The 23,891-nt window shown below is 45.1% G+C and overlaps 2 protein-coding genes across 2 annotated transcripts in view; both read right to left on the bottom strand.

The window, feature by feature from the left end:
• Positions 1 to 4,471: 4,471 nt before the first annotated feature.
• On the bottom strand, positions 4,472 to 12,995 carry tmem184ba (transmembrane protein 184ba). The gene is made up of 9 exons (XM_080517830.1): positions 12,783 to 12,995; positions 12,636 to 12,686; positions 10,858 to 11,091; positions 9,664 to 9,829; positions 7,604 to 7,694; positions 7,321 to 7,488; positions 6,857 to 7,026; positions 6,178 to 6,372; positions 4,472 to 5,232 (listed from the first exon to the last, which is right to left on the bottom strand). Exons 3-9 carry the CDS (start codon positions 11,089 to 11,091, stop codon positions 4,994 to 4,996), a joined length of 1,263 nt encoding a protein of 420 aa, XP_080373956.1. The 5' UTR covers positions 12,636 to 12,686; positions 12,783 to 12,995; the 3' UTR covers positions 4,472 to 4,993.
• Positions 12,996 to 15,846: 2,851 nt separating this feature from the next.
• csnk1e (casein kinase 1, epsilon) overlaps positions 15,847 to 23,891 on the bottom strand; it is an 11,678-nt gene continuing 3,633 nt past the window's right edge. Inside the window, exons 4-12 of the mRNA XM_080517041.1 lie at positions 21,959 to 22,107; positions 20,605 to 20,833; positions 19,726 to 19,896; positions 19,494 to 19,642; positions 19,357 to 19,413; positions 19,164 to 19,296; positions 18,913 to 19,061; positions 17,819 to 17,884; positions 15,847 to 17,229 (exon numbers count right to left, since the gene is read on the bottom strand). Coding sequence (XP_080373167.1) covers positions 17,852 to 17,884; positions 18,913 to 19,061; positions 19,164 to 19,296; positions 19,357 to 19,413; positions 19,494 to 19,642; positions 19,726 to 19,896; positions 20,605 to 20,833; positions 21,959 to 22,107 — 1,070 coding nt within the window. The 3' untranslated portion in view covers positions 15,847 to 17,229; positions 17,819 to 17,851. The remainder of the gene's footprint in view (positions 17,230 to 17,818; positions 17,885 to 18,912; positions 19,062 to 19,163; positions 19,297 to 19,356; positions 19,414 to 19,493; positions 19,643 to 19,725; positions 19,897 to 20,604; positions 20,834 to 21,958; positions 22,108 to 23,891) is intronic.

Below are 23,891 nucleotides of genomic sequence, written 5' to 3'. Positions count from 1 at the left end.
AAGGGGGGGGGGGGGGGCTGCTGGGACCAGACTGGGGGAGGGGGGGGTCGGGTCGGGGGTGGGAGACGACCGGCAATGCAAACACACACACATACACCTGCAGGTTTGCATCGACTACAAACACACACAAGCAGCAGGACATAAAAATCAAAAATACTAAGCGCCTTGTTCACATTACTCCGCCACGGCCAGAGGCTGGAATCACTTCCACTACAGTCGAACAATGGCAGGTTGGCACCGCGACGCAGGTCTAATGTGAACACGGCGCTCGGCACCGCACACACACACAGACACACACACCCCCCACCACTCCCATCCACACGGGCTGTTGAGACACCACTGAGTGAAGCCAGACCGACCCACAGAGTTACTGTACATCTTTTACTGTTCAACAGGCTCAGCTGCATCACGCTACACCCCCCCCCCCCCCACAAGAAACAACCTGTTTTTTTTTTTTTGACCAGCACCATCTCGCCGGAGGTGACGTGAGACGTACCAGAGTTTGCAATCCTTTCCAATTTTTTAGTTCAGCGCCCCCCCCCCCCCCCCCCTCTCTCTTTCTTACTTTTCTACATCCATACGTGAGGAGGGGAGTCATTCTCCATGGCTCGTGCACACAGTTCTCACATTGATGCAGTGCCTTCAGGAGCCGTGAGAATCCGAACCTCAGAAACAAACAACAAAAAAGTTTAGACTGGAAGTCACTTTCCTCGCATTCTGATTTGTGGCTTGCAACTCTACGTCTCACCGAGCCGTCCAGCAACACTCGTCATCTAAGGAAAAGAAAGGAGGCGTCACGGCGGCGTCTTGCTAGGATTTATCTGGGCTCGAAAACCGTCTGCATACATTCCCGTTTCCTCCCCCCCCCCTTTTTTGTGTGTGTGTGTGTTATTGTTTATATGTGCCGATAAAGAGACGAAAATGTTGAGTGACATTTATCAGAGATATATTCTATATTTTATTTGTATTTAAAATTTAAAAAAGTAGATATTATGAGAAGACAAGCTAACGAGTGCTGTGATGTTCTATGTTTCCAGAAGTACTTATGACTTAGTCTGAGGATACCCTCACGTCTAATTATTGTGTTTTTTTGTGGCTACGACGACGATTACTTTTACAAAAAAAAAAATGTTTAATTATTAGCTGTGTAGAAATACGCTCAAAGCCAATGGCCATATTGCTGTATGATGATTCTTTTTTTTTTTTTTCTTTTGTGTATGTGAGAGAGAGGATTTTTTGTTTGTTTGATTTGTTGGGTTTATTTTAATTTAATTTTTTTTTTTTTTGCCACGTTTGTACCTGCTTGTTCTAGTGGATTTGTGGAATGGGATGTGATCTTTATATGATGATTTTGTACGTCGCTTTTGAGAGGAAGCCAATTTCTGAATGGAGTGCTGCAGGGATGACAAAAGTAGTCGGAGTCAGTCTTGGGATTTTTGTATTTTTTTCAAATTTGGTTCGAAAGTTTGATTTAAGGATGTGACAAGAATCCTCAGTTGGAAACTAATTGTATAAAAAAAAAAAAAAATGGGGAAATTCCCCATCGCTGACATGTGATTTCACTTAGTGGAGCTAATCATATGTCTTTCATTTCGCCGTGACCTTAAACGGAATTCACAACAATCTCATAGGGATTGTGTAATTTAGTCATTATGCTATTAGAACTTTCCTGAAAGCTTAAAAAAAACCCGCTAAATTAGGTATATATCTGCTGAATAAGTAAAAAAATTGATCTGTTAAGAACAGGTGAATTCACACTAAGGCAACATTATTCTCTGTCCCTTCTCTGCTTCTGATTGACTAAATTGTGCAGCGACTTTGTAGCTTTTAGTCAAACGATTTATCCAGTTTGTTATAAAACGTGGTGAAACCCCTCCCCCCAAACCCTGGCAGCTAAATGAGTGTTTAAGGGTCTCTGTCCTCTTGTGTTATCCATAAATGACTGATAACAGAACAGACACGTCAAAATTTCATTTCCATGCAGTATTTACAGTCATTCGGTGAGATCACTAGCTTCGGTTGTCTTTAATGTTGGTAACGTCTTGTTTTTATTTCCTGGAGCTACAATGAGTAACTAACATAGTAGTTCATTATTATAACGCTGAGTGAGCGAGAGGGGAGGGCAGGGCAGGACATGGTGTTGCCATAGTAGGAATTCTAAACTGGCGGTCTGATTTTAACTCATTCCTGCAGCACTACTAAGATGTTGAAGGAGTCGGGAGGAGAGAAGAGGGTCTGGGTTAGTGGTTGTGGATGGAGAAAGAAAGTCGGGAGCGGGAGAAGAAGGTGCAGCAGTGGCGCTTTACTCACTTGAAAAGCTCCGTCAGACATCGGCCTGCTCTAGATGTGTCCACCAGGCTTACCGTTTATGGAGTTTCGGCCACTGAATAGTGCTAGCAATATCCTATATATATATATATATATATATAAATACAAGTAGGCATTGTCACACATTTAAAAAAAAAAAAAAAGTGTGTTGACAAATAACTCCTAAAGATATGAGGCATATATTTAGCTATATATGAATATCTGTGTGGCAAAAAAAAAAAGAAAAAGGAAGCATTTATTCTCAATATTTTAACGTCTCACATCTTGTCAAGAATTGTGCTGGATGTTTTGTACTACCTGCAAAACAAAAAATGGTCTTTGTATTTATTACTTGTATTTTTTCTATTGTGAAAATTTAAGTACATTGTCTATTTTATATATTAATTATAATAAATGTTGTACATATTGTACATAAGCTGGTGGTGGTCGTGGATTGGATATTGAGTGTGTGCGGCGATGGGACCCGGGAGGTGGAAGTTTTCTTTTTTTTTTTACATGTGGGCTGAGTCACTGTGATTACGCCTGCCAAACATTGCGACACAACGTGCTGACTCAGCAGGTTTTGCAGCAGCTCCTCTTAGCTCCTGGGAGTAAATCAAACTCCTGTGTCTTCTCTTTAGGCCACTATAAACCCACTCGCTATGTGTTTATGAAGAAGTAAAACCCAAGTATTTCAGCACAAATATATAAACTGACTTTTAAACCTTCGAAGAATAGGGTTGAACTTAAGTTTCCCATGATGCTTTGTGTTCATAACTCAGACGAAATACACAGTGGATTCACTTAAATGCAGAATTTTATTTGACAGTCGTAGCAGCGCGAGTAACTTTACGATATACGAAGAGCTAAAAATATTGTAATAAAAAACAAAATAGATCTCTTTCTCTCCTGTGCTTAATCTTTATATCATACAGGATTATTTCAACACACCTCCTGCAGAGAGCACTTAAAAACTGTACAACATCAGGCCGGAGAATACTCGCATGCAAAGACTCATCACAGGACATCAGGAGTTGCTACTGGCAATCAAAAGTTGAAATTACACTCTCATACTGATCGTGAAACTGTGACGTAAAAGGTTCAGCTTCCAGTTGGTAAAATGTCTTAAAAGAGGAGGTTGAGTGGAGAGAGAGAGAGAGAGGCTGCTTCCATATTAATGATCATCTGTATGGCCCCCTGGTGTTCACACACGGCTACAGCAAAAGGAGCGAAAGCTGTGAGTAAACATGTTGGCAGATTGGCTCGTGACTCACTGCCATGACTCAAAAGCTCCCAACCAGGAGTTTAAAAAAAAATTTCAAAAATAAAATGTGGATAACCAGCTCTGGTGGTGAAATTCAACCAACTAACACATGAAGGGCTGACTGGAAGAGAAAACAAGGTCCAGTTTGTGCTGCTCTTGACTGAGATTTTCCTCATAGAGCAGGACTGATTCTCATGAGCAAAAAAAAAAAAAAGAAGTGTTCAAACACTGACTTCCTGTTCAGATGAGTGCAGTTACTACAGTCACAAAAAATTAAAAAAAAACAAGTCATGTGATTCCCAGAAGACAAATAATCAATGCTGTGATCTGTGTGTGTTGAACATGATTTCATCAGATTTCTTTATACGATCACCTCCGGGGTCTGATGAAACTACCAGTTGGGAACAACTTGAGGGGACACCGGTGTCAAATTACACCCACTAATGCCACATGCTGACACAGTTCCAGTGAAAAGGTGTTTTTTTTTGTTTTTTTCTAAAGTTATACTGAACTGGCTTCAACAATCATGTTAGTAGCTGCGCGTTTACAAACATTTGTAACCTGGGAATCATCACAAGGTTTTCTAGTCGAGTTGCAATCGATGAAAATCCCCTTCAAGACGCTGCTGACAGGAAAAACCACACAGAGCTAGATAATAGATTTAATATCAGTTTCCAAGACGCCCTCTAACCCGCATGACGACGCCCGGTCTCTAATGTTAGCTGGAACCTATAGTCCTTTGCCGTTTTCCTCCTCGATCCATTTAACCTACATTGTGGCTGACAGAGGCCTGTGATCTGCTTTAATCTCCGCCATTCAAGTAACGCCCATCTAATCCTGAGCAGCTCCACACACTCTGCCCCCTCACTGCCCCCCCCCCCCCGGAGCAGATGTGCCGGATGATCTATCAGCTGCTCTCATCTGTGCCGTCAATATCGGTAAACAACGTGGATCGTGTCGGGAGATCCAAACTGACACTAAGCAACTCACCAACACACATTTGAGCGTATTATTATTATCGCTGTTCAAACAAAAAATGGCCAAAGGCCACGAGACGGCAACGCGGCTTTCGAAATCCAAACCAGAGTGAAACAAAAAGGAAACAAAACATCAGAAACTGGCGTGATGCGAGAGTCACATGGACCGAGCCAATGTGGCCGTTTCGCCAAAAGCCACAAACAAAATAAAAAAACTTTCGATCAAAATGTCAAGTGTGATTCATGGCGCAGGAGAGTGACTCACAGACGCCACATGGGCTCACAGCGGGGGGTGGGGGGGGGGGGGGGGGTGTGTGGACACGGGGGGAAAGTTAAGATGTGGGGATTCCCTCGCACTGGGGTTCCGGCGACAACGGAGCGGTTAATGGACCGGGTCCCACTTGGTACCGCGTTCGTACCTAACTCCGCTCCCGACGTCTTCCTTTTAGAATTCGTCGTCCGAGCTGAGCAGGAGGGTCTTCTCGGTGTCGCCGCGGGCGCCGGCAGTGCCGGCGCCGTGGGCCCGCGAGACGGGCGGCGGCGGCACCCCCTGCTCCAGCGTGGCCTGCTGGGTGTACTGCTGGTAGGCGGGGGAGAAGTTGTGGATGGCGTCCTGGACCATGTCGCCCGGGTTCATGGTCTCCTTCAGGCTGCTGGAGATGCTCTTCATGGGGGCACAGCGGCCTGCGGGGGGGGGGGGACCATGTTAATGGGCTTCAATGTTTCAGAGTGGAGAACAACCAAAAAAAACACAAAAAAAGGAAGGAAGTGAAGGAGGATGAGAAGAGGGGATTTATAGTGTCTTTATAAGAGAGGGGAGGAAAGGAACGTGTGAGAGTAAAAAGGAGGAGAGAAGAAAAGCCGTGGAGATAAAAGAGAGAGGGAAGAGGAGTGATTTAGAGCGAGGGGCTGGAGGAGAGGGAGCGGCGTGATTAACGGGGCAGCGAACAACGGGACAAAAGGTGAGGGGATGGAAGGAAGAGGGGAAGGGTTTTAGAGAGGAGGACAGGAGGAGGACAAATGGCGCCCGGTGATGTGAAGGTATGCGAGACGGGAAGCCGGAGAGGAGAAGGAGGAGGAGGTAGAGGGAGGGAGGGAGGGGGGTGGGGGTTTAGAAGGAGGGCATGGCTGTCAGCAAGAAGGAAAACAGCGACGCTCACGGGCGGGAAAAAAAAACGCCTGATAAAGATAAAATGATCAAATGAAGGAAGTGTTCATAGAGGGGAAAAAAACTATTTATCCATATTAACGAGACACGTTTTATTAAGCTCAATACGTTTCACAACTGAAAACAAAAAGCACCAGTATGAACACAGACACACACAAGAAGGAAATGGAGAGCGAAGGTCAGAGTTCAACCTACCAAACTGTCCATATGTAGGAACGGGTCCTTTATGGCGCAGCAGAGATGTAAAAATAAGACACGTGAAGACGGATATATAGAACAGGCAAGGCGACAAAGAAGAAGTGCAAAGAGATAAAGTGATGGAGATGAAGGAGAAGTAACAAAACGATGGGGATGGAAGGAAAAAAATACGCATGGAGACAGATGGGAAAACAAAAACTGGAGAAAAGTTCCACGATATTTGTGTGTGTAAGTCAAAGAGAGGCGTTGGGATCCCGCCTCACCTTGGGAGTCCAGACTTTTGTTCATGTAGACGCTGAAGGTGAACGCGTGGCGCAGGGCCAGCGCGGCGAAGAACATCTCCACGCAGATGATGAAGTTTTGGTAACCGGCGGCGACCGTGCCCTCGCCGACAGACACCTCCAGGGAGTTAATCTGGGGGATGGCCCCGCACTTCTCCAGGATGGCCAGCAGCATGCCTGACAACAAATCAGCACGGCGAGTTTTAACGAGAGCTCCAACTCTCTTTGTATTACAGCATCAGCTGATCAACGGATTCCCATCAGTGTCTTTCTATTCTATGTAAAAGTAGGAAATGGCCTCCAGTCAAGGTGGCTTCAGGGCAGTCGACAGCTGAATGTACTGATATTTACACCCCGTGTGCCATTTACACTAATGATAAAAAGGTCATTTCAGTCCGACAGGAAGTGAAGCCTTGAGTGAAGGCGAGTGGATTCACACAGTTAACATTAGCTTATCCAGGTAGCTTAAATCTGGCTTTACATTCTGTCAGACTCTAAAAACATTTCAAGTGGTTTGTTTAAAGCTGAGCTTTGTTTGGAAAGCCGAACAGAGCGACCCCCCCCTCCCCGACAACTCCGGGTCCGGACCTCCCCCACCGTCGTCGGAGAGAAACACTGATACGGAGGTGTGAGGCGAGACGGGACGCCAGAGGCTGCGTACCCTGCCAGAAGGAGAGGAAGATGACCGACTTGACCATGAAGAACTTGAGCAGTGGACTGTACGGGCTGAGCAGCTCCCTGCAGGCGAAGTAGAAGAGGAAGAGGGCGTACAGGGACAGGCTGACGGAGATGTTATTGATGATGGTCACGTACAGGTAACCGCCGGCCACGCTGTGGAGGGAAAAGGTCGGACGTCAACAAAGCTGCTTTCCATCAAAAGACTTTCATTGGGGCGTGCTCTGATTGTCTATTGTTATAGCCTGCGCTAAAGTCTAAACTCTCCCATTAAAGAGATTAAAGTCTGGTGCTGAAACAATGAAGAGAGGAGGTGGTGATCAGTCTGGAACATTAAGAAGATTAAAGGAGTAATCCACATGTTGGAAAAGCTGTGAAACACCTGAACCGGTAACCGCCTGCAATCACAAACGAACCAAACGCATAAGAAGAAGGGCCGATCTGACTTACTTGAAGTCTCCGTCCTTGTATCTGCCGTACGCCTGCAGGATGACCGTGACGGCGGCCATTAGCGGCTTGACCACGCAGAACTGCAGAGTGGCCTGCTTGCAGAAGCGCAGGAAGCCGATGGAGTAGGCCTTTCCTCTCAGGCAGCAGGTCCCGTACATGCAGCTGGACCTGATGGGGGACAGACGGTCAGCGTGCGGCTCAGAGCTTCAGAGCCGTTACGTAAAACACCCCCCCGAGAACAAACACCGGCTAACGAAGCGGCCCCCCAAACGCCGACGCTTACTCAATGGGCTTCCCTCGGATTTCAGCCATTATGGCGCTCTCTCCTCCCAGGTACTCGTAGCACAGGCTCAAGAAGTTGTAGATGACAAACGCTGTAGAGAAACAAAGAAAGGAGACGATGGGATTGTTTTGAGGCGTCCACCTGCAGACTGTTGCCATGAAGAGAAAATAATAACTCCCGGCGCTAATTATGGTTACAAACAGTTATATTCTGCTGCTTATTTGAAACAGATTCACTGTTATTGTGGGCAGTCGTGACCATGTTTATCTCCATCCCATAATGGGGGTGAAGGGTGGGGGGTCATGTTTGTCAACTCATCCATGAGGGGGTTACGAGGGTTTGTGGAACTATTGCGAAACCCAATATCATGACGACACCACGAATGACGTAAATTAAACACTGCAGTTGCAGTTCACCGGTCCAGCAAATAAACAAACGAATAACATGAGAAGAATAAAAAGGTGAAACGTGTGTCGAGCCGAGATATTTATGAAAGACAAGAGGAGCTCAGCCATAGAGCTAAAGAAACACACATTTGTATATGAATACGAGTCTTGTCTTTGAATATTCATCGGTATCCCGTTGAGCGTGAAGTTGTACGTTCTTCATCACAAAAGGTGAAGCACATAAACACACACAAGCGCTTTCCCCCCCCCCGACTGACTGACTGACTGACATTCACCCGTCTCCAGCAGATTATCTCTCCGACCAAGACGCTCATGAAAACACACACAGCCGGGCTAATCCTGTTAACCCCTGAGGAACTTCCTCACCCTTCGTGTGTGTTTGTGTTTGTGCACAGACATACTCACAGAGGTCTCTCTGGGGGGGGGGGGGGGGGGGGGGTGTAGCAGTGTGTTGTGTCTCAACAGCAATCTGGAAGCAGATCTCAGCTGTATTGCTGGCAAATATTCTTGTTACGTCAGCCCTCCTCAGCCGAGTTATTCATTTCTCCTCGTCTAGCTCTGGCCTTAGCACACCCAAAGGTCTATTCATGTGTTTTTCCAGAGCTGAGGGTCGAGATCTACCAGATCCCCCCCCCCCCCCCCCCCAGTGGAGGTTGCTACAGTGATACAGGAGACCTAAATACAATGGAAATGGGACCTTTGCAGCAAGTTCAGTTGAGGACCAAAAAAAAAAAAAAAAGACATTATTTGATTCGGCACGTCTCGCTGATGAGGAAGATTTGTGAGCGCAGTTGCCATGCAACAGGTCAGCCATCCCTGCTGGGGGAAGAATACGGGCTGGGCTCGGCAGTGTCGGGCAGAGGAGGAGGAGGAGGAGGAGGAGGAGGAGGGGATGATGAAGAAGTGCACATTTCTTGGACAAAAGCGGTGGCGAAAGTGTCAAAAAAAAAAAGTAAAAAAATAAATAAATACAACTTGCTGGGAAGGAAGACAACGCCAGTCGGAGGAGGACGCACCAGGCCGGCCGTCCGTATGAGGACACAACATGACAGCCTCTGTGATGACGGCACTTCCTCCTCCGAGCAGCGCCCCAAGCCCGCGGGAGAAATGACGCGGCGTCAGTATCGCCAACACGCGAGTGACGCGTGAGCCGACTATTTCTGTCCCCAAACGTTACAACAGACGGGATGAGGAGGAAGAGCGGAGGCGGTCACCTCCTTGCCACCCAATTTCTGCCAATCTAAGATCGAAGCGTTTGTTTGTTTGTGTAGTCATCCGTCTGCTGGGAAAAGATGAAAACTCCCCATCGCCTCCTTTTGCCTTACAGATAATGTCACACCCCTGAAAATACAGATAACTCTAAAGCACAGGATCTCTGAAGCCTTCCACGTGTTTTCTTAAACTCACCTTCAAGTTGCTTTGCTCCCACCGCTATTTTGTTAGCTTTTGACAGATAAATTAAGAGATATGCCTTCATCATTTTTAATTCGTCTGCCCACAATCGCACGAAGAGAAAGAAGCAGCAGGGATGGATTCACTCACAGATCACACCACAAGTCTTTGGATAATGGCTGTTTTGAAGTCAACAGCACATCAGTGTTTACCTTAAACCACTTAATCCCCGGCATTAAAAAGCCCAAAGACGACGCTCACCTTCATAGCAGTCCCGGACCGTGTCAAAGTAGACGTAGTACTGGTCGTTGGTGAAGAAGAGGAGGCTGAGCCAGGAATCGAACGCGTAGATGGGAACGATGAAGAGGATCCGCACGATGTGTCTCTGCTCCCTGGGTGAGCTGTAGAACCGGAGGTGCATGTAGATCTAGAGCAGGCAAAAGACGAGATTTTAAGTTTGACATCACATTTAAAAAAAAAAAAGAAAAAGATTTCCTGCTGTTTTTTTTGTTTGAGGTGAGATTCAAATTCAAATTGCCCAAGCTTTGGTTTTTTTTTGTTTTGTTTTTTACAAGAAAAGCTGCTTTAATGTGAGAACGTGTCAGAAGATAAGCCTGCAGAGCCGAACCTTTCATGGATTTTTAAGAAATAATTAACATCTCTTAGCCGTCTGTCAATACCTGAACCTAATCATCAGTACGTTCACAGCAGGAATGTGTGAGAAAGAGAAAACTCACGACGTCACTGGGCCTCATATACATCAAGTTACACCAACTACACGCCAGTTTCTTTTGCTGGTAGGGTGTGGCTACATGATTTGGGAGATAAACAGACGCCTAAAACATAGTTCTTGGCGAGAAAAAAGCATGGGGTGGGGGGCATGGGTGAATAGTAGCATGATCTCTTTAAAGTGGGGAGAAGGATCATATTCCCACTTTACGAAAATCCCAACTTTAAATAAAGTTATACTAAATGTATTTAATATGAGGCAACTACCATTATGACTTGATTTGAATCAAATTGTAATTTTCCTTATCAGATCATTTCCACCAGCCAGGTTTCATTCATTTGTATTATTTACTATGTCCCGTCTTATGAGACAAAGCGTTTCAAAGCCATCTGTCAATTATAAAAGCCCAGGCTATTATTTGATAGCCTGGGCTTAATCTGTATTTGCATTCATGCTCTACGTATAAACAACTTGCTGATGTTGCCAGGCAACCGCTGGCCCTCTCTGGGCCCCGAGGTGCAGATGAGCGTGTTGACAGAGTCACGCCGCCTGCCTTAAACAACACGAACCTGCCCGTCTTCTCCATGAGCGCCCACATTTAGAAAAGACAATGAAAAAGCCGCATTTCCAGCTGAGTAAATACAGCCGGGCTGAAAGGAATTCAGAAGCAACGTGTGAAAGGATTGGACCCCGCCCCTCCCTCAGCATTGCTGCGATGCGGTTACCTGGTGGCAGGTGAGGATGAGCGCGGTCCACACGAAGAAGCCCGACACGGCCTGCGCAGCGGGAGTCATCAGGAAGGTGGGCTGGTCCTGAGCCAGCAGGGGGGCTTCGGGGAGCCACGAGATGTTGGGACCCATGGGGCCTGCTGTGGGCGGCGGGCCGGGAGCCGACGCGAGCGGGGAGTCCTCGCCAAGCCTCTCTGACAGCGGTACGTCTCGCCTCCACAGCTTTAACATCTGGATGAGACACACACGGGCTGTCAAGACACATTTTACAGTGACGGGGTGTGTGTCTTGTGTGACGCCGGCCATGAATCACTGACATTCCCCTCCACCTCTAACCATCAGCTGGAGTATAGATCACACACTCTTATCAACGTGGTGCGTAATCTGGGAGAGGACGGCGGGTAAACACGCCGCGGGTCAACATTTTGCGAGTGAAGAATGTGTCTGTCGAAGGACATCTGGCTCCAACGCCGATTTATAGAGAATAGATTTATTTCTTGAATCTCCCACACTTCCATTCGACTGAAGCCAGATGACAAGCTCTGACACATACCAGCGAGCTGTGGTTTTCGGTGGAGGCGCAGGAGTTTGATAAACTGTGCACTCCAAGCGCACCGAAGCAACGTGTCATTTCGCTGCAAAGCATTCTGGTACTTTAAGGCTCAACTGGCCTTTCTCTGCATGATAACAACACTGTCAGGGGAAATGTGATCTTTAGAGGAAAAAGCTACTTGAGTGGCAAAAAATAAGACCTGGCATTTAAAGCTCAACGTATTTGACTGGGTTAGATTGCTGTGCACAAAACTGAATATTTCTAAACTTAAAAAAAAAAAAGTTTCAGGGTGTATAAAGGTATTTCCTGTTTATATCGGAGTATTGAAACAAATGGAGCCGGGATAGATAGATAGCAGCAGATAAAAGATGAGCCAGAGCTCCTGGAAATGACTCGTGAAGAGGCCAGAGGATAGATTACATAAGCCACAGCGGGTCACCGTCTCCAGGTCATGTTCTCAGGGTGTGTTTGTTCTCGCACACTGACGGACCGCCGCCACAGCCCGGGGAAGACAGAGACCTTGACGTTATGGGCGAGGTGACATGGGAGGGCTAACGCAGACGCACGTGATTTCAGACAGAAATAGAGATAATAGATAATAGGAGGGGGCGTGAATGCAAAGAATTGCCATTGATTGAAAGAGTGTGGGGCAGAGAGACCTTCAGAGTGACACGGGAACCAGAAGTCATGCGGACGAGTAACAAGCATGAGACCCCATTTGGGGGGGGGGGGGGGGGGGGGGCTTGAGGGCTCTTGTGCGCCCGTGTAACCTGTGGGATGGGTCATTTGTACTGGTTTGCCAGGGACCAGCAGATCCTCACGTCAGAGAAGAAGTGAGGGCATCAGCAGTGAACACACAATGAAATGATGCTGCGCTGAAGTCAAAAGGGGACATCTGTGTGTCTCATTTGAAAGGCAAAAAAAAGGTCACACACACACACAAAATGAAGCAACAGATGGAAAGGGGCAATTTGGGGGGGGGGGGGGGGGCGCACAAATTGTTGCTATAATTCACAATTTCTAATAATATGTCTGGTAGTCACAATGAGTTATCATGCTCATAATAAGTTATTAGACAGGGGAAGAAAAAGAAAAGAAAAAAAATCAACATTTTGCACTTCAGTTACTCGGAATAAGTCCTTATGGGACCCCACTGCAGTGTTTAACAACATTGAGGGGCACGGAAAAGAGAAAAATAAGGAAAAGAAAGAAAAGGGCTTACCTCAGCTAAGAGCCAGCTGCAACCACTCACAGATCACCTCCAATTATAAACCTGTAACACAAACAAAAGGCGTTAAAGACTCTTCAAAAAGTGTCCAAAAAGTGTCCAAGCGAAGAGTTCCTCCGCCGCTTTTGACACGAGACCCACCTGGATTAATCGCCTTTCGGTTTAAACTCCTCCTGAGCTCCGTCGGACGAGCTGCTCGCCTCGAAATAACCCAGAAAAAACGGCCTTAATTCCTCCTCAAAGCCGCCGCAGCGTCTCTCCCCGGACATCCATGTTGAGCCCCTGTTCTGCCCCGTCAACACCTCGGCGTCTTCCTCGCCCCCACCACCACTACACCCCCCCAACCGCCCTCAGCCAACCACAGAGAGCCGCTAAAGTTTGCTCCCCATGTTAGAAAGCTTCTGTTTCGGGGACTTGTTGTTGCTTTTCCCGGAGTCCAAACTCGGTGTTTGTGTTGTTGGAGGAGTACTGATACTCTCTCCCTCGCTCTCCGCAGATTCTCACAGATCCCTCGGTGGGATTAACTGCAGCTCACGCGGCCCCGCCCACTCCTGGTGTCAAGCCGCCCCCCCCCCCCCCCCCCCCCCCCCCCCGGGGCCAGCCGCCGCTCGGTTTCGCAGTGCGCTCGTCCACTATGCATTACGGGCAAGAGAGGGCGAAACGGATTTCAAAATAAAAGTAAAATTCCGCTGAACGCGATCTCTTGACGAAGGTGGAATCGCGTTCACTGGAACGTCGCTTTTATTTTGAAATCCATTGAAGGGCGCTCATTCGGTAATGCATGGTGTATGGGCGCACTGCCAAACAGAGTGGCGGCTGACTTGACTTGAGTTTTCTAAAGTGGGGGTCTGCCTTGATGCCAGTGCCCTCTCCAGGAGGACGAGCACACTCAGCCAATCATATGCCGAGTACTCTTATTAACCCAAAAGAGGGCGTGTCGTCCATCAACCGAACTGCGCATGCGTCAATCTATTCCTGGTCCATCAGTGTTATAACGCAGGATGCAGGATGATGCCCAAAACAAGTGAACACTGCTCCCACACACTGATTTCATCGAATGATTAGATTACAATTAACCGTCATAACTACGTCGTCACTTTATGGACAACACAACTCTTTTTTTTTAATATTTCCTAAGGACTTTCATGGTCACATTGTCGATCTGCTTCTATAATTATTATTGTCGTTATGTACTGTGTAAGCCAAGAGTGACGAACTGTTTTTCATCAAGGGCCACTTTTTAGCTTTAAGGTTCAATAACACATAGTAACACAGAGGTAAATAAGAGTCTCTGCCTCAGTCTCACATTGAAATATGAAAAACTTGACTAAATTAAAAATCAGAAAAATGTTGTCACTAACACGTGTTTAACGATCATCATCTACTCATCTGTATTCCCTCTGCATGGTTTTTTTTTTCGGTCTCAGAAATGCATGTTGGGTTTTATTTGTCTATTTCAACTTAAATTAAACATGAGGATGGAAACAGCTCAAGGCAGGATAGTGTCACATTGATGGGTACAAAGTCAAGATGTATTTCGATAAGTGCAGTTTATTGTTACTTCTGGACTTTGAAAGGACTCATGATTTTTCCACATAAAATGACATGGGGGCAGGATTTTGTACACGGGCCTTGAGTTTGACACATGTGGTCTCGTGGTACAGTGGATTCGAAAGTACACAATATAATGTCACGATAAAAAAAAAAGAAGACTGCTTTGTTGTTGCAGTCAAAAATTGTTACTTTATCATGGTAAACAACAGATTTTTAAATTGTGAAGATGTCATTGCATTAGATTGTAATCCACCTGAATCACACAAAACTGTGCAGGAATGTTGGTGGATGTTTATATTTTGTCTGCTCTCTTTTGCTTTGGTAACTGCTGACAAAGCAGAACTTGCTGTACTGACTGACCTTCAGCACCAAGCACGGCTTCCTCCGGTCTGTGTTTAGACCACCTCACTTCAGATAACGTATTTCCCACAGCTGCTGATCCTCGGATGGAAGCTCAACTGTCTGCAAACTAATTGACTTCAGCAAACTTCTGATAACCTGATCAAATCAATCTGAAGTTCATTTGGTCCTGCTTCAATGAAAACAAAATAAAGAATTAAAGAAAAATTTAACTTTTACACCTTGATTGATCTCACCGCTTCTTTTTCATGTTACAACATTATCTAACATCGCCGCTGCTCGGATTGTTTCGAGGTTCATGTGAATACAAATGGTTCTGACTTAATTTTGTTCACCATTATCTATCTTCTATACGTCTTTATTAAACATAGAGTTGCAGGTCCTTGGAGCTTTTTGGACCGTAGGAGGACACCTGAGCACCTGGAGCACAGGGAGAATATACACATTCTTAAACCCTGACAAATAACTATATTAATAGAATATTACTTATGGAAATGTTTTCAATGGTTTACGAGTCACAATTCTCACATTAATTTTCTTATTTCATCATGACTGTGTATTAGGATTGATAGCTTTGAGAAAGACCTACTTTGGGACTGGATTTTTATCTTGCTGATCAAACATGAATGGATTTTCCCCATTCATGAATAACACAAAAAAAAAGGTTTATAGAATAAAACAAATCAAAGCAGCATTGTTGAAGGCTAATGTGAATTTAATGGCTCAAACGGTAAAATGAAGTAACCCTGAATTCATTGATTATTTCGGCCTCACGGTAAAAATATCCCTGAATGGTTCCCAATTTCTTTCTGTGTGTAATGTCAATGTTTGTTCTGTGCACATGTGGATTTTCTTTTTCTACTCTGTTACTGTTTCCCCACAAATAGTCCAAACATCAACATAACGTAAATTGCTGCTCCAATTTCCCTATAGGCGCAAGATCAATAGATGGACGAATGATCCTTATGAATCGATAGATAGGGCCGCAGTGCGGGATTCAGTGACATCTAGTGGTGAAACTGTAGAATACTGCTGGTGAAAACTGCTATTCAAACACTGTGTGCCAGAAAACTAATGGTGGGCATGAAACAGCTAAAAAAAAGTTTGAATAGTGCTTTCCAAAGCTATTTTCCCCTAATGTTCCAACCTCTGTTTTAGGGCAATGAAATTCATTAGAAATCTCAGAATCTAAAAGGGTTAAAAAAACAAAAAAACAACCTCCTGGTAAAGGCTCTTTAAATGAAATGTAAAGCATGTTGCCAGAACACAGTAGGAGGAGTGTATATTTTTATTGAATCAGAAAATATACACAAATATCATAGTAATAAAGTTGAAGCATGGTAAAGAAATGTACAGACACGGGTCGTCCTCTTCCAGTCAGTGACTTCCTTCAATCCCAACAGGCCTGAGACAAATCCTCAATTCTCAATTGCGATTCCTCAAAAATATAAACATGAACCTTTCCGTCATTGCCTGCCATAATGGAAAACCAAAATACACACATCAGGCAGGCTCTAAAGGTTTTGTTTTTTGTCCCGGGGACATCAGGAGCCGAGCTCTACCATCTCCTCTCCTCCCACTGCACCTTGAAACAATCCGTCACACGCTGGCAAAAGGTATCTACACATTTTACATGAAATTTAAAAAAACAAAACAAAAAACTGAACAAAAACAGAGCAACGAAAGTACAAATGTAACACCAGACTTGCTTACCACCAAGATCCTACAACTTTCTCAAGTCTTCTCATCCCTGGAGTTACAAGCTGGACTAAGGCTTCATCATATCGTACAATCCTGGTTTCACTTCCTCCGTCTCGGGTCACATTCAGTGTTTTCAGCCTCCCCTTGGTACGAGGAGCTGAAAAGATGGGAACTTTAAAAAAAATAAACAAATAAAATTCCTCCATCTTCTGTTTCTTCTCGAAAGCAAAGCTGAAGGTGAGACGAACGCTTAAAGACGACAACACAGACGGACACGTACACTGACGGGAAGCAGCCTCGCTACCATCTGCTAATTCACCACGGCGCTCTCTCACACACTCTCTCACACACTCTCTCACACACACTCTCACACACACTCTCACATGCTCTCCCACCCGATCCACTCCTCGGTCCAGTCATTTGGGCCTCGTCTGTTATCGTAGACCTTGGATAACCTTTTCGTGTTTGTTTTTCCATTGTTGTATACATGTGAATTCAGAATGACGAACACCAGAAGCAGAAGATGTAGCTCTTACATTAGCAGATTGATAGTTCAGATGTAAACCACAGAAGAGTTGAAAATTACTTCATTTTGTGCATTTTTTTTCCCTTCCTATATTCTATTTTGAATTTTTTTTTGCAAATTGAGCGTCTGAGTTGATGGCGGGTGAATATGAATGAAGAAGGGGCAGGACCCCCTCTCCCCCCCACCACCACCAGGCTGCACTCCTCCACCCACCCAGTCCAGCCAGAGGAGTTTCTTAGTCTTTTGTTTTGTTTTAGTTTTTTTTGTTCTCCATCATCTCAGCATGGCTTAACACCGGGCATGCTCACACCGCATACTGACAGACACAAGGACGCCCTCTGTCCCCTAATTGAAGGGTCTGCAACGCCGAAGTCTCCTCCTCTTCCTCCACTCATTCATGTTTACATTCATCCATTCGAAAAGTAAGGGATGTTTGATACCCTACAGCTGAGGACATACAGAGATACAACAGAAAATAATTATTTGTGTTTTCACATTCAAGCAGATGCTAAAATAGTGAGATTGTAATGTAGGTACAATCACAAATTAGCAGCACGACATCGACGGGGGTCAAAGAGCTTCCATTGTGATCTGTGCTGATGTGGATTGAGGCCAATTTGCAAATGAGTGTATGAATGAACTGAATTGGTGCATTTGATGAAGTTGGACATGTAAACTTGGTTGCAAAAGGAGGTATAGGGACATAAAAAAATGTGGTCCCAGTGAAGAAAATCATAATATCAGATCTACAGCGAGTGTGTTTATGTCTGTCTGGCTGTCCTTTCCTGTCATGTCCTTCTTGTTCCTAACCCCAGTCAGAACAGCAGAAAGCCACCACCACCACAATGCTATGTAAATATAATGGAATTAGGATGTTTAATTTCAAGTTAAACTAAGAGCTGACTTAATGATGCAAACTGTGTGTGTGTGGTCTTTTATTTCTCTTATTAAGTAGCCTGAAAACAAATGGACAAAGGGTCCTATGCCGGGTTACATGTGACATGTGTGTGTTTGCGCGTGTTAATCGTGTCCATACCTGCCACTGACCTGCTGGCCAGCGAGGAGGAACTCACTTTGCCAGATGTTCGAATGGCACACTGACCTGGATGTGGAGGACAGACGGAAGCTTAGAGTGGATCAAATGATGAATAATGGAGTGAACATTTAAAGTCACTGAGTGGAGGTTTGTTCAACATCAACAGAGTCGGAAAAAGTCCCGAAGACGTGTACTCAAGCAGTACTTATTAATAATTTAAGTAACAATGTGACAAAAATAATCAAGGAAAAGTACAAATTACTCTTTGTACCTGCATTGTCAGTAGCAGGCACTTGATTTGGTTTACAAGAATAAAATATCCACGTCTGAATATGAAAAAGCACCGTACCAATATATTTTGTGATCAAATGTAAATGCACAACAGTAATTCTACTTATTAAAAACACAATAGATAAGATTGGTTAGTTAATAGATGCATTGTTAATTCAACAATCAGACCTGACCTTTAATTATATGTTCTTAATTGTTTAGTATAAATTACTTAACTACATGCAAAATTACATTTAAACTACATAAAAAAGTAAAATCACCTAAACATTCTACTCAGTTACAGTATTGCATTATTTTACATCCACTCTATACAATATCTCATACATCATATACATTGATTCAATCATAATATATGAGGCAAACAGATCATTGTGAGTGTTGATGACAAAAGGTGTTTGTTAGCAGTATGTTCCAATACATTGTTTTTTCTCTGAGGTACAAATGTTTAAGTAGAAATATTTAATATATGACGATGCGGAACACAATTATCACAATATCTGAGATTACAATATCATTTACACTATGACTACAATAGGACTGTTTGATCTGCATGAATTAGTCTGAAGTGATCTTCAGTGTTTTCCTGTCAAAAAAGCTGGTAAAGCTGCAGCCATAATGTGAGTTGTAACTTTATAGAGCTTCTTTCAGGTCGAACATGTGAGTTACAAGCTATAAAATAAGATCGTGATCAATGCAATCAAATTTTTTTCAAGTATTGGTAAATCTAGAAAACATATTGTGGAGTAAGTATACCCTCCTCAGGCCATGCGTTAGATACATCTGCCGCCACCCAGTTGTCCTACCTGTGATGCAGTGATGCGTGATTGGTCGAGTCGTGCAGTGAGGTCAGAGGAGGAGACGTTGGCTGGAGCTCCGCGGTGAAGCCTCATGGCCACCTTCCTCTCCCTCTCGGCTCGCTCTGCCCTCCCCGCCTGAGGAGAACGGTTCCCTGCTGAACACACGGAAACACACACTTTAATAGTTGTGTGATGAGCAAAGTGTGTGTGTGTGTGTGTGTGTGTGTGTGTGTGTGTGTGTGTGTGTGTGTCCTGACCTGACTGCTGGACTCCACGTGTAGCCGGGTTCGGCGGAGCTGCATCTCCCTCATTCCTGACTCTGTTGGCTGCAGACGGGTTTGGACCGGACGGCAAAGCTCGACCTCCGGCTCCTCTTTGGCCTCCCCCTCCTCCTCCTCCTCCTCCTCCTCCACCTCCTCCTCCTCCTCCACCACCTCCTGCTCGCTCCTCTCCTTCCTTTCCCTCCCTCCTCTCTCTCTCCCCGTCCTCGGCCGTCCTGCCGGCGCCCTGAGATCACAGGGGAGGCACTCGGGGTGTGAATACGCCCTGACAAACAGCATCACACACCTTCCAGGAGTGAGACTCACAAACTTCAGCATGTTCCAGTCGAAGACGTAGTCGTAGGAGAAGCCCTGCCGGTGGAAGAGGTTCCTGAAGAGCTGCCTCAGATAGGAGTAATCTGGCTTGTCGTCGAAGCGCAGCGAGCGACACAGGTTCAGGTAAGTAGAGAACTCAGCTGGAGAGGGAGAGAAGGGAAACTTAAACAAATCCCCCTCTCGTGTTCCCACCATCCTGAAGTCCGAGTCTGGTTTCACTCACAGGGGTATCCCTTGCAGAGCATCTCGATGGGGGTGGACATTTTCTTCTCGCTGATGCGCTCATACTTCTGCCGCTTGGTGGCGGCCTTGAGCCCCTGCCAGGGCAGAGAGCCCAGGTTGAAGTACATGAGAACGTAGCCCAGAGACTCCAGGTCATCTCGTCTGGACTGCTCTGTGGGGAGAAACACACAGGATGGAGGAAGAGAGAGGAATCAAAGGAGGGAGAGAGGAAAGGAAAGGCTCAAAGCTCTTCTGTCTGCCTCAACTTCACGTGGCAATAATAATCTGTTTACTGTTAAGCTTACCCGATCAGCTCCCTCCTAAAGGGATCAACCAAGCCTGAGGATTTGTCAGTTTCCCTTTAATTGACTTAGCAGCAGTCGCAACATGCTTCACATGACCAGTCACATTCACACTTTGATTGTTGTTGAGCAAGGTTCTTAGATGCCGTTGGAAGAAACATGAAGCTCAGCATCTTGCTATGCCAAAGACACTTTCGTCATCTGGACACGTGCAAATCAAACTACTAATGTAACTCGTCTCTACTGAGGTATTAGGAGCACATGCTTTTTCAATATCTGCTCAGTTAGATTTGAGCCTCTAATATCATATCAGTAAAATAACTACAGACAAACGAGCGCTGGTGTCCAACGACAAGGCAAAGATGTCCAGCGCTTTTGGGTGATGGGTCCAAACTACCAATTGTGCGAGCACTGGTAGATCAGGTAAGAGGTAGAGTTTGGGTTTGGGTTTGGCAGTGCGATAAACAGATCTTTGCTCAAATTACGGATCCATACAGACACTTCTTTACGTTACAGCTGGTGACCGTATCCAGAGAGATCCAGACAAACCTGCCTCCCTGGTCAGGGTGTGGCCTTACCGATGCCCAGGTGGGTGTTGATGGACGCGTAGCGGGCGGTGCCAGTGAGGTTCTTATTCTCTCGATAAGGGATGTGCTGGTGCGTTCGGGCGTCGCGGTATTTCTTAGCCAGGCCGAAGTCAATGATGTAGACCAGGTTCCCCTTCTTCCCAAGCCCCATGAGGAAGTTATCCGGCTTCACGTCTCTGTGGATGAAGTTCTTGGAGTGGATGTATTCGATCCTGCTGATCTGAAGAGATAGGGAACAGGGTAGTTTGAAAACCTATGATATCAGTCACAGAGAACTATTTCCTAGTTCTTAACCTGAGTGATACATCTCATGACATGTAAGCTGACCCTCTGGTGAAAAATCAGATGATCTCTTTTCATTTAACTCCATGTGCTTCATGTCTCATATATACACGACGTACAATTCACACAATATATAGTTACCCTCCAGCTGTTACAAACACATATAAAAGGACCAAACATGGACGTGACTCCGCATAAAAAGGTGTGAGTACTGCAGCCTGAGACTCCATCAGCTTCTTGTGAACCTTCACCGATGGTGACTGGTGGAGTGCGACTCATCCAGGCTTTTTACCCCCCCTTGGTTATCATGTCTCGTCGAGAGCTGAAAGAGAGTTTTAAAGGGCACAGGTCTCATTGCCTGTGGAAATAATAGCTGATTCACTGGGACTGATCAATAACCCTGCCAGCCTTCCTGTAGATATACACAAGACATTCCATGTGATGAGGCCATCAAAGTCTGAGCTGGAGGAGAGGAGAGGAGAGGAGAGGAGAGGAAAGGAGGTCAACGTGGCTGGGAGAAAATGGGATGAAAAGAACAAACGTGCCAACAAGACCAAAGAACATATGAGGGATTAAGAAGGCCGGTAAAGGACACCACAGGTCGTTCTCGGCGACGGGGGATTAGAGCCGTCTCGTGGAGCTTCCATGTCCTACATTGGATCCAGACTTTGCAACCCGAGATATTGAAGGGACACACTTCGCCTCGAGCCGAGCGTCAAAGGTTTGGATGCAAATCATTCTCAGATTTCCAATGATCCATTTAGTTCCGGTCTAAAAATAGTCTCACCCTTTCGTTCCCTGTAACTTCCAAGTCAGCAGAGGACTGCAGCACGTTGTGTGTGTGTGCGTTTATCAGGATGTCTAATGTAATTCAAGGTTAATCTTCAGTCTATTATCTTTCTATCTCCCGGCCTGCAGGCCTTGAGGATCTCCTTTATAAATACTCAATGAATCCTGATGGTGTCTTCATGCAATAGTAGCTCCGGACGTAGCCGCTTCATTTCTCATGGTCAGAAAAAGCCCAGATTGTGTTTTAAGGCGTGACGCTGTCAGTGTGTCTCACCATCTGGTCGGCCAGCAGCAGGACTGTTTTCAGGCTGAACTTGCGGGAGCAGAAGTTGAACAGGTCCTCCAGGCTGGGGCCCAGCAGCTCCATCACCATAACGTTGTAGTCGCCTTCAGCTCCGCACCACTTAATGGACGGGATTCCCACTGGAGGAAACGAGAGGATCGGGAAACGGAGCGCTTCATTGTTACACGAGATTGAGGTTCTATGCAGCAATTCTCACCTGCAAGTGAGTCACAACACACAGCAGATCTCAAGCCGTGAAACCTGAGAACATCAAATGTCCACCGCTTCTCTGAATGAATTCCATTGTGAGCCTGGTGGACATGTGGACAAGTTATGTTTTTGGGCAATGTTCAAAACTCAAATTGTTGATATATATATGTGATAATTAAGAAATGTATGGTGTCGTGTGCTGGTAATTTGAAGGGAAATGTACAGAAAGTAGATCCGGACGTCTGATTATAGTTGGAAATGTGATGAAGAAATGCGCTTATATTGTTAGGCTACAAGTAAATGGATCACAAATGTGGACCATTAGAAGAGATTTCCCCCATTTCTTCTGCATGGAAGTGAAAAGGAAAGAAAGTGAAATTTGACTGACAACGGAGGAAAATGTCAGAAGCAACACGGTCAAACACCGTGGAGGATGTTTATAATCACGCTGCTGCAGGATGGGAACGCATCTGACTCCCTAAAGTGAAAGTGCGGCTGCACACTGATTGGCTCATTCAACATTTCGCACACACACACACCTAAAACACTCCTGTGATTGACTGAGAGACTGAGTACAACCACTTTGAATCACTCACCGCTCTTTGGACTCATATTACCTGCCTTTATAATTGCATAAATGACCTTGAATACACGCCAGCACTCCTGCACCGTGCACTTCATTTAAACAGTGCCTTAATGTTTCCACTGACACTTTGTCATTCGAGCAGTTTATCCGTTTTTTTTTCTTTCTTATAAACTATAAATTGCTAAACTTCCAACCACACACACAGATGTGAGGGAAACAAGTCTTCCACAGGTGACCGATCAGCAGGAACAGTCACACAGAGGGATATTACAGTGGGGCTCCAGTTCATAAACCCCTCGTTACAAAGATGGATGCACATCTGAGAGTTCGTCGGTGAGTCATCCTTCTATATATTCTCAACCAAGAGGACCCGGACACTGGACTCCTGCGGTGAGGGGAGCCGGGGGGCTCAATTATTCCGCGAGGGCCATTGTTGCCGCCATTGTTCGGGTCCACTTAGAAACAGGAGTCACAGCAAATCGATACCGGGTTGTTCTGAGTCGCCACCTCTATCCTTGAATAAACCAGGGATTCACAAGAGTGTTTTCACGCTCAGGATGTTGCTTCCCACATCATCGGGACACTAGAGGTCAGCGACGGGTTTGACGAGTATGAAAATGAATCTCAAACTACTATATTTTACAATTTTGACAAATTTTGTTTTTAGTGCTTCATTAGAGCCCGACATGTAAAAATGACCCAAAATGTTATAAAATATAATGTAATAAACCCCAAAATGTAATAACTGGCCAATAATATGATAAAACTGCTGATGCCAAAACCTGAACACATTTAATATTCTAAAATATATTTATCCTAATATTGTAATAATTTTATTAAATCACAATGTGAGTCAAAGATTTATGGTTTAGAGTTTAACTTAAACTGCTTCAATTTGAATAACACTGAAGGATTGAGTTTGAAACGTTTGGACTATTTGTTTATTCGTATATCTATAAACAATTGAAGGTATTTATGTATGATTGCTGTTGCCCAAGTCATTCATCGTCTTCTGTGCTCTATAATGTATTTCTTCAATAATCAGTGCAAAACAATATATAAACATTAAAATATATTAAGATCAAATTTAAAGTCTTGCTAAATCTTGTTAGATTAATGACCAGTTGT

The sequence above is a fragment of the Blennius ocellaris genome (genome assembly GCF_963422515.1).
Source record: "Blennius ocellaris genome assembly, chromosome: 21".
NCBI classification, from domain to species: Eukaryota; Metazoa; Chordata; class Actinopteri; order Blenniiformes; family Blenniidae; genus Blennius; species Blennius ocellaris.
This window is presented reverse-complemented; position numbering and strand designations above follow the sequence as displayed.